The sequence below is a fragment of the Mauremys reevesii genome, linkage group 26, assembly GCF_016161935.1.
Source record: "Mauremys reevesii isolate NIE-2019 linkage group 26, ASM1616193v1, whole genome shotgun sequence".
In the NCBI taxonomy this organism is placed as follows: Eukaryota; Metazoa; Chordata; order Testudines; family Geoemydidae; genus Mauremys; species Mauremys reevesii.
This window is the reverse complement of record NC_052648.1, coordinates 13,171,294-13,184,583: the sequence shown is the minus strand read 5'-3', so window position 1 is coordinate 13,184,583 and position 13,290 is coordinate 13,171,294. Positions and strand designations below refer to the sequence as shown.

General features: G+C 57.6%; 1 protein-coding gene across 3 annotated transcripts in view; it reads left to right on the top strand.

Annotated features, from left to right (window-relative positions):
* Positions 1–6,185, top strand: part of MATK (megakaryocyte-associated tyrosine kinase) — a 32,066-nt gene extending 25,881 nt beyond the window's left edge. For all 3 annotated transcript variants that reach the window (XM_039516168.1, XM_039516170.1, XM_039516169.1), the window contains 5 exons: positions 2,088–2,172; positions 2,680–2,753; positions 3,244–3,439; positions 4,157–4,243; positions 4,623–6,185. In XM_039516168.1, the coding sequence (XP_039372102.1) occupies positions 2,088–2,172; positions 2,680–2,753; positions 3,244–3,439; positions 4,157–4,243; positions 4,623–4,805 (625 nt within the window). In that variant the 3' untranslated portion in view covers positions 4,806–6,185. The remainder of the gene's footprint in view (positions 1–2,087; positions 2,173–2,679; positions 2,754–3,243; positions 3,440–4,156; positions 4,244–4,622) is intronic.
* Positions 6,186–13,290: the final 7,105 nt, after the last annotated feature.

Genomic DNA, 13,290 nt, shown 5'->3' with positions numbered 1-13,290 from the left:
CCTGGCGGCTGCTTCCTTGGAGCCGTGGTAAGCGTCTCCGGGACCCCGCACCACCACCCCCGCACCCCAACTCCCTGGCCCAGCATGGAGCCACTTCCTGCACCCAAACCCCTCATTCCCACTCCCAGCCAGAGCCCTCACTCCCACACACCCCATCCCCCTGGCCCAGCCCAGAGCCCCCTCCTGCACCCCAACTCCTCATCCCCGGCCCCACCCCAGAGCCCGCACCCCCTCCCGCAACCCAACCCCCTGCCCCAGCCTGGTGAAAGTGAGTGAGGGTGGGGAAGAGCGAGCGATGGAGGGAGGGGGGATGGAGCAAGTAGGGGCGGGCCCCCAGGCATGGGCAGGGCCTCAGAGAAGGGGCGGGGCAGGGGTACGGGTTTGTGGGATTAGAAAGTTGGGAACCCTTCTGTGGGAAGAGCTCCGAGTGTAAGAGCCAGGCCCTAGCAGGGGAGCTGCGGTGGGCATTGCCACCAGGTCTCCCTGTGGGGGTGTGGGAGGTAATAGAACGAAGAGGGTCTTTCCCTACGGATTAGCTGGTGGGAGCAGCAGTCGCACGTTGGCCCCTGCGGAGCGGAGGCCTGCAGGGGCCACAGCAGAGTGGGAAGTGGTGGCTGTGCAGCTTTTCCCCCTGTGAGAGGGAAGGACCAGGGTGCTTGCTGGGGAGCCAGGCGTCCCCCTCCCAGTGCTGGCAGAGCAGACAGGTGAGCTTGTGGAGGGCTCTGATGGCTAGGACAAGGGGTTCAGCTACCCCCAGTGCCAGGCAGCTTAGCCCAGGTGGGGGCCCCCCACAAGCATTAGCAGCCCCCAAGCTTTACATGGGTGGCCCCCCCTGCAAGGGGCACAGCTTAGCAGAATGTCTGGGCTCTGTAAGAACCCAGAGCTGGCCCGGTGTTGAGTGACTGTGTCCAGCGGTTAGTCTGAAGGATACTCACCCCACAAAGGACAAGGGCTGCAGTCAGGGCCCGGTGAGCCCCAGGATTGCAGCCTGCATGCCAGGGAGCACGCTGCAGAGTTCCCCCTGCAGTGCAGAATTAGGCTCCAGCGGCTCAGCTTTTGGTTTGCATGTGTAACGCTGACAGAGCCCGGTTGTCAGCAGGCAGGATTGAACCCAAGGGAGCTTAGTGCATGAGTCTGTACCCCAGGAGCTCAGAGCCAGCTGGCTGCTAGTTAAGACTGTAGAGGCAACTCATTTTCTCGCTCTCTCTCAGTGGTTTCGGTGCCACTAGATGGGACAGAACCCCACACCCAGGAAGTGTGTGGGTTACATGTGTTCCCTGTGTCCCCTCCCTCGCAGGACAGGGGCTGGGGTGTGTGTGTGTGTGGGGGGGGGGTTCCCTGTGTCCCCTCCCTCGCAGGACAGGGGCTGGGTGTGTGTGTGTGGGGGGGTTTCCCTGTGTCCCCTCCCTCGCAGGACAGGGGCTGGGGTGTGTGTGTGTGTGTCGGGGGGTTCCCTGTGTCCCCTCCCTCGCAGGACCGGGGCTGGGTGTGTGTGTGGGGGGGGGGGGTTCCCTGTGTCCCTCTCCCTCGCAGGACAGGGGCTGGGTGTTGGGGGCGGGGGGTTTCCTGTGTCCCTTGCAGGCCAGGGGCTGGGTGTGTGTGTGGGGGGGGTTCCTTGTGTCCCCCTCCCTCAAAGCCAGGGGCTCTCTCCGTGTACGTGCCACATGTAGCTAGAGCCTTCCCCCCGGCAGGAGCAGCGCCAGGGTTTCTGGCGCCCTAGGCAGAATTCGGGGGGCAGCATTTTGTGTGCTCCCCACGGGGCGCACAGGAGCTTCTGGTTCCACTCCCATCGCGCCGCTGAAGAAGGACCCTCCGCCGAAATGCCGCAGGCGACAGTGGTAGTCATCAAGCTGCTCAATTGCCTGCCGCTGTTTTCCGTGGCACGTCGGCAGAAGGTCCTTCTTCGGCGGCGCGATGGGAGCAGAACCGGAAGCTCCCGTGCGCCCCATGGGGAGCACACAAAATGCCGCCCCCTGAATCCTGGCGCCCTAGACGACCGCCTAGGGTCGCCTAATGGAAGCGCCAGCACTGCCCGCCGGCCCGGCACTGGATGGGCGTGTCCCTGACGTGGCCATTCCCTCCTCCAGGAAGGTCCGTCACAAAAACCTGGTGCAGCTGCTGGGCGTGATCCTGCACAACGGCCTCTATATCGTCATGGAGTACATGAGCAAGGTGAGAGCGTCGTGGGCCCAGCCTGCCCTGCTGCATCAGGGCAGACCAGGGTCCCCGACTGGCCCTTTGCACCAGAGACGCCTCTCCAGCACCCCTCTCCCCCAGGCACGCAGGGGCTGGAGCCTGGCCTGGAGAGCAGTTCACGGCTAGGCCGCAGGGTCAGATCCGGCCTGGGTCAGCAGTGACTGAGCAGTGACTGAGAGGAAACCCTTCCTCTCTGGGAAGATGGTGGGTCCCAGGGCGGTTTGCAGGGAATAGGCCTCGTTGCAAACCCAACCCCTGCAGAGAGGCCAGGGACCGACTGGGCCGTGGAGACCGTTCTTCCAGCTCATCCTGCGGGGGGGGGGGGGGGGGGGGCAGTAAGATCAGGGAGGAGGCATGGGTGGGGGGCAGCGCTAGCCCGGCTGGCGGGCCAGAGGGCTCCTGTCACCGGGGCTGGCCGGGCAGAACCTTTCGCTAATGCAAGAGGTGACAGGTTCTCATAAGTGTTTCTCTCTCCTCCGGCAGGGGAACCTGGTCAACTTCCTGCGGACACGGGGCAGATCAGTCCTCCAGCCCAAGCAGCTCATCCAGTTCGCCCTGTGAGTCCTGCACCTCTCCCGCCCTGTGGCCTGGATGCTCCAAGCAGGGGATAATTCTGTCCTTGCAGTCAGGACAAGACTTGTCTAAGGTCACCCTCATCAGAGGGGGCCCCTTTCCATGCCCTCTGTCCCCTTGAGAATCTAAAGCGCTTCACATTTCTCTTGGGAGGCAGGCCCCAGCCATTGTCCTCATTTCCCAAAGGGAAAGTGATTTGCCCAGGGGCACACAGTGAGTCAGTGGTGGAGCGAGGAATCCTGAGTCCCAGTCCCCTGCCCTGCACAGGTCGGAGGCTGGGGTTAGGTTATGCTCTTATTCGGGCTGCAAAGGGCTGGCACGCCCCAGGCAGGCTGCAGCCAAGAGTCGTCCTCTTTCGTGAGGGGCTAAGTCATGTCTGTGGCTCAGGGGTGGAGGTTGGGTGTGGAGATGGGCACTGAATCCAGCTGATCCCTTCTCCCCCCACGCACCCGCTGCCCTTGGGTTTGGCTGCAGGGACATCTCCCAGGGGATGGACTACCTGGAGTCCAAGAAGCTGGTGCACAGGGACCTTGCTGCCCGCAACATCCTGATCTCAGAGGAGAATGTGGCCAAAGTGAGTGACTTCGGCTTGGCCAAGGTGGACCCGAAAGGCGTAGACGCCACCAAGCTGCCGGTCAAGTGGACGGCTCCGGAGGCCCTGAAAAACAATGTGAGTGAGCGGGAGGGGACTGGCAGGGCCACCCGGCCCAGCCCTGCCTTCCGCAGGGCTCCCGCCCTTCACATCATCTTGGCGAGCCCAAGTGAGATTTGTCACAGGCCATGACGCCCACATCTGACGCTGGTACAGCAACACGCTTGGGTGGTGCCCGCGCAGCCACGCGTCTCCCAGCCCAGCCACGCGTCTCCCAGTGCCTGAGCATCCCCCACGCTGCCTCGCCGGCTTCGTCTCAGTGCATTCTGGGAGAATCCGGGCAGCTGTCCCGTCGTGCCTCAGCAGGGGGCGAAGTGCCCAGGGACACGTGCACAGAATGGCACCAGCGTGGCAATGCATCCTGGGATTGCTAGTGCACCGAGAACAGGGAGCAAGGCGGAGCCGCCAAACCGGTTACATGGAGACACCCAGCAGCCAGCCTGGGCCTCTGGCAAAGCGACACCCGCTGGGCTGCCGTGTGTGCGGGCACAGCCCTGTGTAGAGCCAGCTGTGTCACATCTGGTTACAGACCCAGGTCCAGTTACACTAGAGACAGGGCCAAGGAGATTCTCTACAAAGGGCCCATCCCCCAATGCGTGGCCCTGCCACTCTCCCGGGAGCACCCAGAAATGGGGCGAGATACAGGCTCCTGCCCCCATCCCTGGCCTGTGTCACCAGCCCTGCGTGGCTTTGTGGTTGCCTGCTGCGGCATCACCTTCCTCATGTTCCCTGCAGAAATTCTCAACCAAGTCAGACGTCTGGAGCTATGGGATCCTCCTGTGGGAACTGTTCTCCTACGGCCGGGCGCCCTACTCCAGGATGGTGAGTGCTCCCAATGGGGCGGGGCTCGCTGGCTCCTGACACCCCTGGGCTAAGGCCTGGATGGCACAAGGATCCAGTTAAACCAGATTTCTCAGGTCTTGCTAATGCCAAGTGCCTGGGCATGGGGGAAGCATGAGAGCACCAGCGCCATGGAGAGCAGCTGTTCCGTGGGGTGTGGAGGTGCCGTGTGGAGCAGGGGTGCAGCAGGAGTGGCTGTGTCACAGGGGGAGATGGGGGCTTGAGGGTGGGTGAGAGCACGCAGACAGAGGTGGGCAGGATTTAGCACTGCCCCGGGTGGTGATGGGGTGGATCATGGCCCTGGCCGGATGCAGAAAGGGAGCCAGGGATCTCACAGCAGGTCTCTCTCTCTCTGCCCAAGACTCTGAAGGAAGTGACGGAGATGGTGGAGAAGGGGTACCGGATGGAGGCCCCTGAGGAATGCCCGCCCTCCCTCTACGCCCTGATGAAGAGCTGCTGGGAGACAGAGCCGGGGAAGCGGCCTTCCTTCAAGAAGCTCACCGAGAAGCTGCAGAAGGAGCTGAAGCACATAGGGGACAGTTAGCCCTGGTGGCTCCTGCTCCCAGGGCCGCAACAGCTCCGACTCCCTGCGCCTGCACGAGGCTGAGAGACTGGTTCCAAGGGGCCCATATTTACCCTGGCAGCCCTAGCATGTCCCTGCCACGAGCACAGCTCTCTGAGCGCGCGTACAGGCTGGGAATAGACTGGCATTGTGTGCCTCGTGGGTACATGTACGCCGGGGGTGTGCTCAGTTCTGAACCATACCTGGCAGGTTTCTGATTCGTTCAGGATGAGTCTGGTCAGATGGCCCCGTGGATCGCAATCTGGTGGCCATATGCCCCCCTGGCCACTAGCCACAAACCACAGCTCAGGGACGGCTGGGAGGAGTGTGTCCCATTGCGCTGAGCCAGCAGCGCCCTCCTGTGGCGGGTGCTCAAGCATGAGAGCCCTTGACACTCCTGCAATCAGCGCTAACGGCCGAAACATTCTGCGTAGCCAGGGCGTCTCCAGGGCCCAGGGATTGGGCTGGGGCTGGGGCGGGAGAATGGTGGGTGGAGAGGAAGTGCTGCTCCCTAGCTCTTGGAACCTGGACTCAGTTCTCCGGAGGCTCCTACTGATGTTTATTTCCAAGTGTTTCCCTCATGTTTTAGTGACTGAAAATGTGGCAGCAGCACAAAATGAACAGAGTCCCACTATCCTCTGCCTGGACTGTGAGTTATTCATCAGGACCAGCTGAGAGTCGGCAAAATTCAGCCAAAGTAGCTCAGCAGGTTCATGGCTAAAGGCATCGTTGTAACAGGGGGTGCCCGATTGGGTGTCAGGCCCGGCCTTTGCCTCAGTTTCCCTTCGTGGAGGTCTCCAGCCAGACTCTTGTAAGTCAAGTCAGCCTTCCCCTGCTTGCCAGTGTCTCAGCCCCTGCTGCCTGGTGTTCCCTCCAGCCTGTTCCTCTTTAGGCTTCTGCCCCTTGCTGCCAGCAGCTCCAGCTTGGCATGGCTCGCCCTCCCCAGCTGCCAGTTGGCCTGTAGCTGTCTCCTGATCCCAGACCTGGCACCTGGGCAGTGACCAAGTAGTTGCAGGTGGGGCGAAGTCATTTGGATTAGCCAGCAAGGAACGTGGCTTCTTTGCTCGAGACGCTGCTGAGGCAACCCCCGCTACACACAGTGTAGTAAGATGAGGCCCTGAAACAAACTCTTGTGTCAGAGGCCCAGTCTGAGGCCTGAAGCCTGAACCAAAGTACTTCCAGCCATTGCTAAGCAAAAGCTGGGCTGTGAGCCAGGCAGTGGGCACATATCCACACCTAACGTACATACACAGCAGCACACAACCAGCCACACCAATACACCCTCGTACATAGAATCATAGACTATCAGGGCTGGAAGAGACCTCAGGAGGTATCTAGTCCAACCCTCTGCTCAAAGCAGGACCAATCCCCAACTTCATCATCCCAGCCAGGGCTTTGTCAAGCTGGACCTTAAAAACCTCTAAGGAAGGAGATTCCACCACCTCCCTAGGGAACCCATTCCAGTGCTTCACCACCCTCCTAGTGAAATAGTGTTTCCTAATATCCAACCTAAACCTCCCACACTGCAACTTGAGACCATTGCTCCTTGTTCTGTCATCTGCCACCACTGAGAACAGCCGAGCTCCATCCTCTTTGGAACCCCCCTTCAGGTAGCTGAAGGCTGCTATCAAATCCCCCCTCACTCTTCTCTTCTGCAGACTAAATAACTCCAGTTCCCTCAGCCTCTCCTCGTAAGTCATGTGCTCCAGCCCCCTAATCATTTTCGTTGCCCTCCGCTGGACTCTCTCCAATTTGTCCACATCCGTTCTGTAGTGGGGGGACCAAAACTGGACGCAATACTCCAGGTGTGGCCTCATCACTCCCTTGATCTGCTGGCAATGCTCCTACTAATGCAGCCCAGTATGTATGCAAACATACAGGAACAGGCACATACACCCATATATGCACGCACCACATGTCTGTGTGGACACTTGCAAAGATGGACCTTTGGTCTGACCCAGTATGGCCATTCTTATGTTTGTAAACATGCATGGTATGTACATGTACATGCTCACACATGCATGTTCCTACACACGTGTGCCCAGGCAAACACTCTCACATGTGTGTGCACACATTGAAACCATGGCCGTGTTCACAGTGCACCCTGTCCCCCGAGCCATATGAGCTGGGGAAGACGGAAGTCCCAGGGAGGAGCCACCACCCACACCGGAGCAGCCCTAGAAGCTGGTTATGCAGCAGGGAGCCTCCCACACACGGGGAATGACCGAGCATCAGGTGGCTTTGACTGGCCATTCTTGCCCCTGTGCTGGCTGGCTCTGACCCCTCCTGCCCACTCTCACTTCCCCCCCACCCCCGCATGCTCCCTTGCCTACCTTCCCTCCCTCCTCTCCCATGTCCTGATCACCCCCCCATCCCAATGGCCTTCTGTGGCCCTGCTCCCCCCCGATCTCCCCAGTTAGCCAGTTCCACCCTGCCCAGCACTAAGCCCCACCCAAAGGATTAAACTAACACACCCTGGCCCCAAGTGAGGTTTGCACCCCTCATGCTGCTCACCTGTTCCACCCTTCGCCGGGGGGCAGCTGGGCTGGGGCCGCTAGACACGCTCCATGGCAAGGCCCAGCTATTACTCTGCCTGCCACTTGGCACAATGGGCCCAGCCTCGGCTGGCCAGTGGGTGCTGCTGTAATACAAATAATAATAATTACACACACACACACCTGCTGACATTAGTGTGCACACACATACACACCTGCTGACAATAGTGTGCAGTCTCACACACACATACCTGCTGATATTAGTGCACCCACACACCTGCTGACATGAGCATGGACACACCTGCTGACACTAGCATGCACTCACACACACCTGCTGACACTAGTGCACACACTAATGCACACACCTGCTGACAGTAGCATGCACTCACACACACCTGCTGACAATAGTGTGCAGTCTCACACACACACACACCTGCTGATACTAGTGCACTCACACACCTGCTGACATGAGCATGGACACACCTGCTGACACTAGCATGCACTCACACACACCTGCTGACACTAGTGCACACGCTAATGCACACACCTGCTGACACTAGCATGCACTCACACACACCTGCTGACACTAGTGCACACACTAATGCACACACCTGCTGACAGTAGCATGCACTCACACACACCTGCTGACAATAGTGTGCAGTCTCACACACACACACACCTGCTGATACTAGTGCACTCACACACCTGCTGACATGAGCATGGACACACCTGCTGACACTAGAGTGCACTCACACACACCTGCTGACACTAGTGCACACGCTAATGCACACACCTGCTGACACTAGCATGCACTCACACACACCTGCTGACACTAGTGCATATGCTAATGCACACACCTGCTGACACTAGCATGCACTCACACACACCTGCTGACACTAGTGCGCATGCTAACACACACACCTGTTGACACTGGTGTCCACTCATACACCCCTGCTGATACTAGCATATGCACACACACTCATGCATGCACACACACCTGCTGATACTAGTGTGCACACACACTAACACACACACCTGCTCTCACTCCCTCTGACACTAGCATCCACTAACACAGGCTCAGTCTATAGCTAGTTAAACTTCCCCTGGCTGGAAACTTCACTTATGATATGACCCTCCCAGGATGGGATTTTCCCTCACGGAGCCCCAAACCCTCTCCAAAATGTTTCCACCTCTCTACTGAAGTGGTGGTGGGAGGGGGTAGTGCCACAAAGCACCCCTCAGGGCAGGTGGGGGTAGGGCATGTGCTCAGGGCTTCCTGCCCCTCGCAGCACAAACCCTCCCCCTGACACCTGATGATGCTTAGCTCATTCCTGAGCCCTGCAGGGCCAGCTGGAGTGCAGGGTGCTTCACACTGAAAATGCAGCTACCTCTGCCCATCCCCCACCCCTGGCGTTTAGAGCTGAGTTGAAAGTTGGGAAATATTTTGGTGGGGGAAATTGTGAATCCCCCCCTTTGTTAAATCAGGATTTTGAGACCCATGTTCCAGCAGCACTGACTGCAGGGCACTGCACTGGTGAGTTCATGGTGCACTGTCCCGGCTGTTCCTGAGCCACAGTGGAGAGGAGTCTGTTGCAGCTCATGCTTTCAGCTCTGCCGGGTCCAGTTCAGCCCTGGCTGCTGGCCAGGGGCGGCTCTAGGCACCAGCAAAGCAAGCAGCTGCTTGGGGCAGCCCATTTGCAGGGGCAGCAGCTGGCAGGGATCCAGCCTGGGAGCTGAGAACCAACAGGGGGCCCTGGGAGCTGTAGGTCCTTGGTTAGTTCCCTGCCTAAAGAGCCAGCTCTGGAGCAGGGAAAGAACTACATTTCCCAGCATTCCCTTGGCCACTACCAACAGGACTGGGGGGGAGGGAGTATGGTAGCTTAAACCTCATGCTGCAGCTTGAGCTCACTGCTAGAGCAGGGTGGCGCTGTGAATGAGGAACAAGTGTGCCCAAGGGGTAGAAGGCTTTGGCCCAGATATCCCCTGCAGAAGACTTCCCCAGACTGGCTTAGGGATACTGGTGTGACCTCACCTTGCAGCCCCCAAAGAAGGAATTGGGTGGACTAAATGGACAGTGCCCCTCTCTATCTGAAGCCTAGCAAGGGAGGTACGTGGATCCCACTAGAATTTAAAATGAAAAGTAAGGGAGGGGAGGCTCTACTGGAGCTGGGCAGCTTTAGATACAGTACCAGGCACGTAGGAGGATTTCCACTTCTGAGCCATGGAAGCAGAAATTGACTTTTCCATTTCAGATTTAGTTAATATTCAGAAAGGGAATCTAGCACCTGCCTTCCAGATTTGAGCACCTCACAATTCAGGAGTGCTCAGGCTCAGTTTGGGCAGCTGTTACTTCATTTCTCCCAAATCAAATATACTGATCCACTATAATTTGCTGTAGAAAAAGTAGGATAAAATTGAGCAAGAAATGCTTCCCAGTGGTTATTAGGACTGGAATTGCTATTTTCAACAGCCATTGCCTTGTTTGTTTGTTTAAAAGGAAGACAGTGATATTGCACTGGCAAATTCCCCATAGAAAGAAAGAGTGGAACAAAAGAATAATAAAGGCACCTCAACTTTTCCTCATTTATGGAGGACAGTCTTGTAATATGCATCCAGATATCCTCCAATCACACAAGCTGAAAATTGTTCCACTTTACTGCAGTTCTGTAACCATATGGGAACCAATCCTGTGTGTGTTCTGTGCACATCCAAAATTCCTGATGAATGACCCACCCTGGGAGCGAGTTACCAGTGACCCAGGGCTGCGGCGGAAGGAGGGTGCAGGTGGGGGGGGGGAGAGCCCAGGGCTGGGGTGGCAGGGGTGGAGGACAGAGCCCTGGGCTGGGGCAGCGGGGTGTGTGTGTGGGTGGGGGGGCACTGGTGGAGGGGAATGGGGAGCCCAGAGCTCATGCAGCATGAGGTGTGTGTGGGGGGGAGCCCAGGGCTGGGGTGGGGGGCAGCAAAAAACCTAGAGCCGGCCCTGGTGCTGGCCCAGAAGGTGGCTGTCACACCCACTTGAGTGGCCGGTACTTGCCGGCATGTGCAGCGTTCACAGCCGCTCCCGTGGGGCACAGGTCTTGTGCGCACTCCCTGCGCAAGAGAAAACAGCTCCAGTGGGTACAGCCAGCAAACAGGCCAATGCGTCTGCCTGGATGCAGCAAAATCTCCCCACGGTGGAACATGGTGGAAATCCATCCGTGTGTGGCACTTCCTGGCCTCAGTCACCGCAGTATCTGAACCCCTCGCAGCCTGTGAGGGATTCACCTCCCACTCCCCTTGATGTGCTGTGAGCCTCGTACCAAAGGGGAACTGAGGCACAGAGAAACCGGGAGCAAGGTTTAGACATTGAAGAGATGCAGGTGCGTAAGTCCCAGGTGTAGGCACCACTGGTTCAGGAAACCCGACTCCGCGGCTGCTGAGCCCTGCAGGTGGCTGGATCCCTCTCTCCCCTCCCGCCCAGGTACCAGAGAGATCCATGCACGGGGGAAGACAGGTGGTGATGCACCTGTTTTACCTGCGGGGCCTGAACCATTGTTCATACATAGGGGCCATCATGCTGCACACAAACCAAGCAGCGGAGGAGGAGGAACTGCCTTCAGCCCAGTAGTTCAGTCCTCACCTAGGGGGTGGGAGCTGCCTTTCACACTTGCCTGCAGTGGGGGCTGCCTTTAGCCTGGTAGTTAGGTACTCACCCCGGGGGGGGGGGGGAGGAGCTGCCTTTAGCCTGTGGTTAAGTACTCGCTGGGACGTTCCCCCCTGGTGTTATCTGGACCAGTGATCTGCTAGGTCACTCCAACCCTTGACTCTGGGAGCCAGCCCGACCCTGCTCTGCTGTGAGCACCCCACTCCTGGGCTGGTCACGCACAGCCTCTGGCATGGAACTGCTCCTTGGACTGTGCAACTGAATGACACTAGCCAATATCTCCAGTCCCAGGCACAGCCCAGGAACCTCCGTCTTGCAGTGTCCAGTTAAGCCCACTGGATGCCGCAAGCTTATGAGTTCATCAGTTTAACAAAGAAATCGATATGTACCAGGGTTGTTATCCCAAGGGGAGCCTCTGTCACACTGCAAACCAAACGCACTGCTTCAGGCTGAATCAACAAACAGATTTATTAACTGTAAAGGTAGATTTAAGAGATTATAAATCAAAGCAGAACAAGTCAGATTTGGTCAAATGAAATAAAAGCAAAACTCGTTCTAACCTGAATTTATCGCTTTCAATGTCCTTACAAACTTAGATTCTTCTCACCACAGGCTGGCTGGCTGCTCTTCAGCTGATCAGCGCGTCAGTCGCTTGGTGTGGTGGTGTCCGTAGATGTAGGTGGAAGAGAGGGAGAGCGAGCGAGCATGGTAAACATCTCTCCTTTTTAACATGTCCTTTCTTTCCTGCTGGGTTTGGTCCCCCTCCCCTTGAGACTCGGGTGAGCATTACCTCCTCGCAGTCCCAAACTGCCCAAAGGAAGGAGCGTGACTCCCTCGAGGGTCTAGCACAGGGGTGGCCAACCTGAGCCGGAGAAGGAACCAGAGTTTACCAATGTACATTGCCAAAGAGCCACAGTAATACATCAGCAGCCCCCCAGCTTCCACCCAGCATCTCCCAGCTGCTGGCAGCCCCACCACTCAGCGCCTACTTCCCCCTCCCACAGCTGTTTCATGTGCACAGGAGGCTATGGGGGCAGAGCAGGGGTTGAGCAGTGAGCAACCCCCAGCACACTGGAAAGTTGGCACCTGTAGCTCCCTGAAGAGCCGCATGGGGCTCCAGAGAGTGCCCATTGTTCCCATCCACGCCCTGATACATTTTCAGTCTCATAACTATATATTTTATACAGATGAACATGGGGTGTAGGATATTCCCAGTACAGAGCATCACACCATTAGTCCGTGGCCCTGGTGGGGTCAGCATCAGCCAGGGCGGCTCAAGGGGTTCCCTGCCTGGCATGCCGGGTTCTGTGGGTCGCAGGCTAAGGCTCCTCCCTCTCCCTCTCCATGGCACAGGGCGCCTGGCTGAGGTTGAATCCCAGTGGCTATTGAGGCACCAGGAGGAAGGTGTTGGGATGTTTGGTGGCACAGCACAAAGTCCCTTTGTGAATCTAGCTCTGACTGCCAAAACACAGACCCCCAGAAGCCTCTGTCTGTCCCATTCCCCATGGCACCTCTATGTCAGCCAGGGACCTGGTGCCTAGGACCCCCCCCCCCCCCCGTGTCCCCCAGTGTCCCTGTGGTTAGCCCACTTCCCTAGGTTATGGAGAGACAGGTGCAAATCCCTGCTCTGCCTGAGAGCAGATGGGACTTAAACCCAGGTCTGTCATCGTCCAGGTGCTGCAGGGTACGCTGGACGGGAGGGGAGCACTCTGTCTCTGCTGCTGAAGCTGCTTCACTCTGTAAGATAATTAAATAGTCCTGGAGCAGCTGGGTCTCCCGCCCCCAGGGTGCCCCAGCATGCCTGCTGAGTGTTTACGTATGTAAGCAGAGCCAGGATGAGCTCTACCCTGACATCTGGTGGTGAATTATGGTGAGTGTGGAAAAGATTTTCAGGGGCTGATCTTGTTTGCATAGGCACAGCCACCCCGCCTAGCACGAGTCCACGGCAGCCCGAAATGGTCACTTTGACAGCTGTGGGATCCCCAATTTCTCTGTTATTGGGGCAGGAGGAATAAAGTGTTGTTACCCTGATTATGTGAATGAAGGACTATGAAACTGTTTTATGACAGAGGGTCTCACCATCAACTATGTAGCACTCGCTAAACAAGAGACATGGGTTCCAAAACCCAGTGAAGAGAGAGAGGTTGCAGGACAGGTGTGTATACCTGATGATATGGGTGCCTTCTGAGGGCCTGGAGCACCAATTGCACTTTCTTCTCTCTTCAGTATTGAAGAGCAGAGCTAATTTTGATTCCCTTAGGAGCCCATCTAGAGGCTGCTGAGCTGAATTCACTTTGGGGTACTGGGGCTCCCCTACTACAAGCTGAAA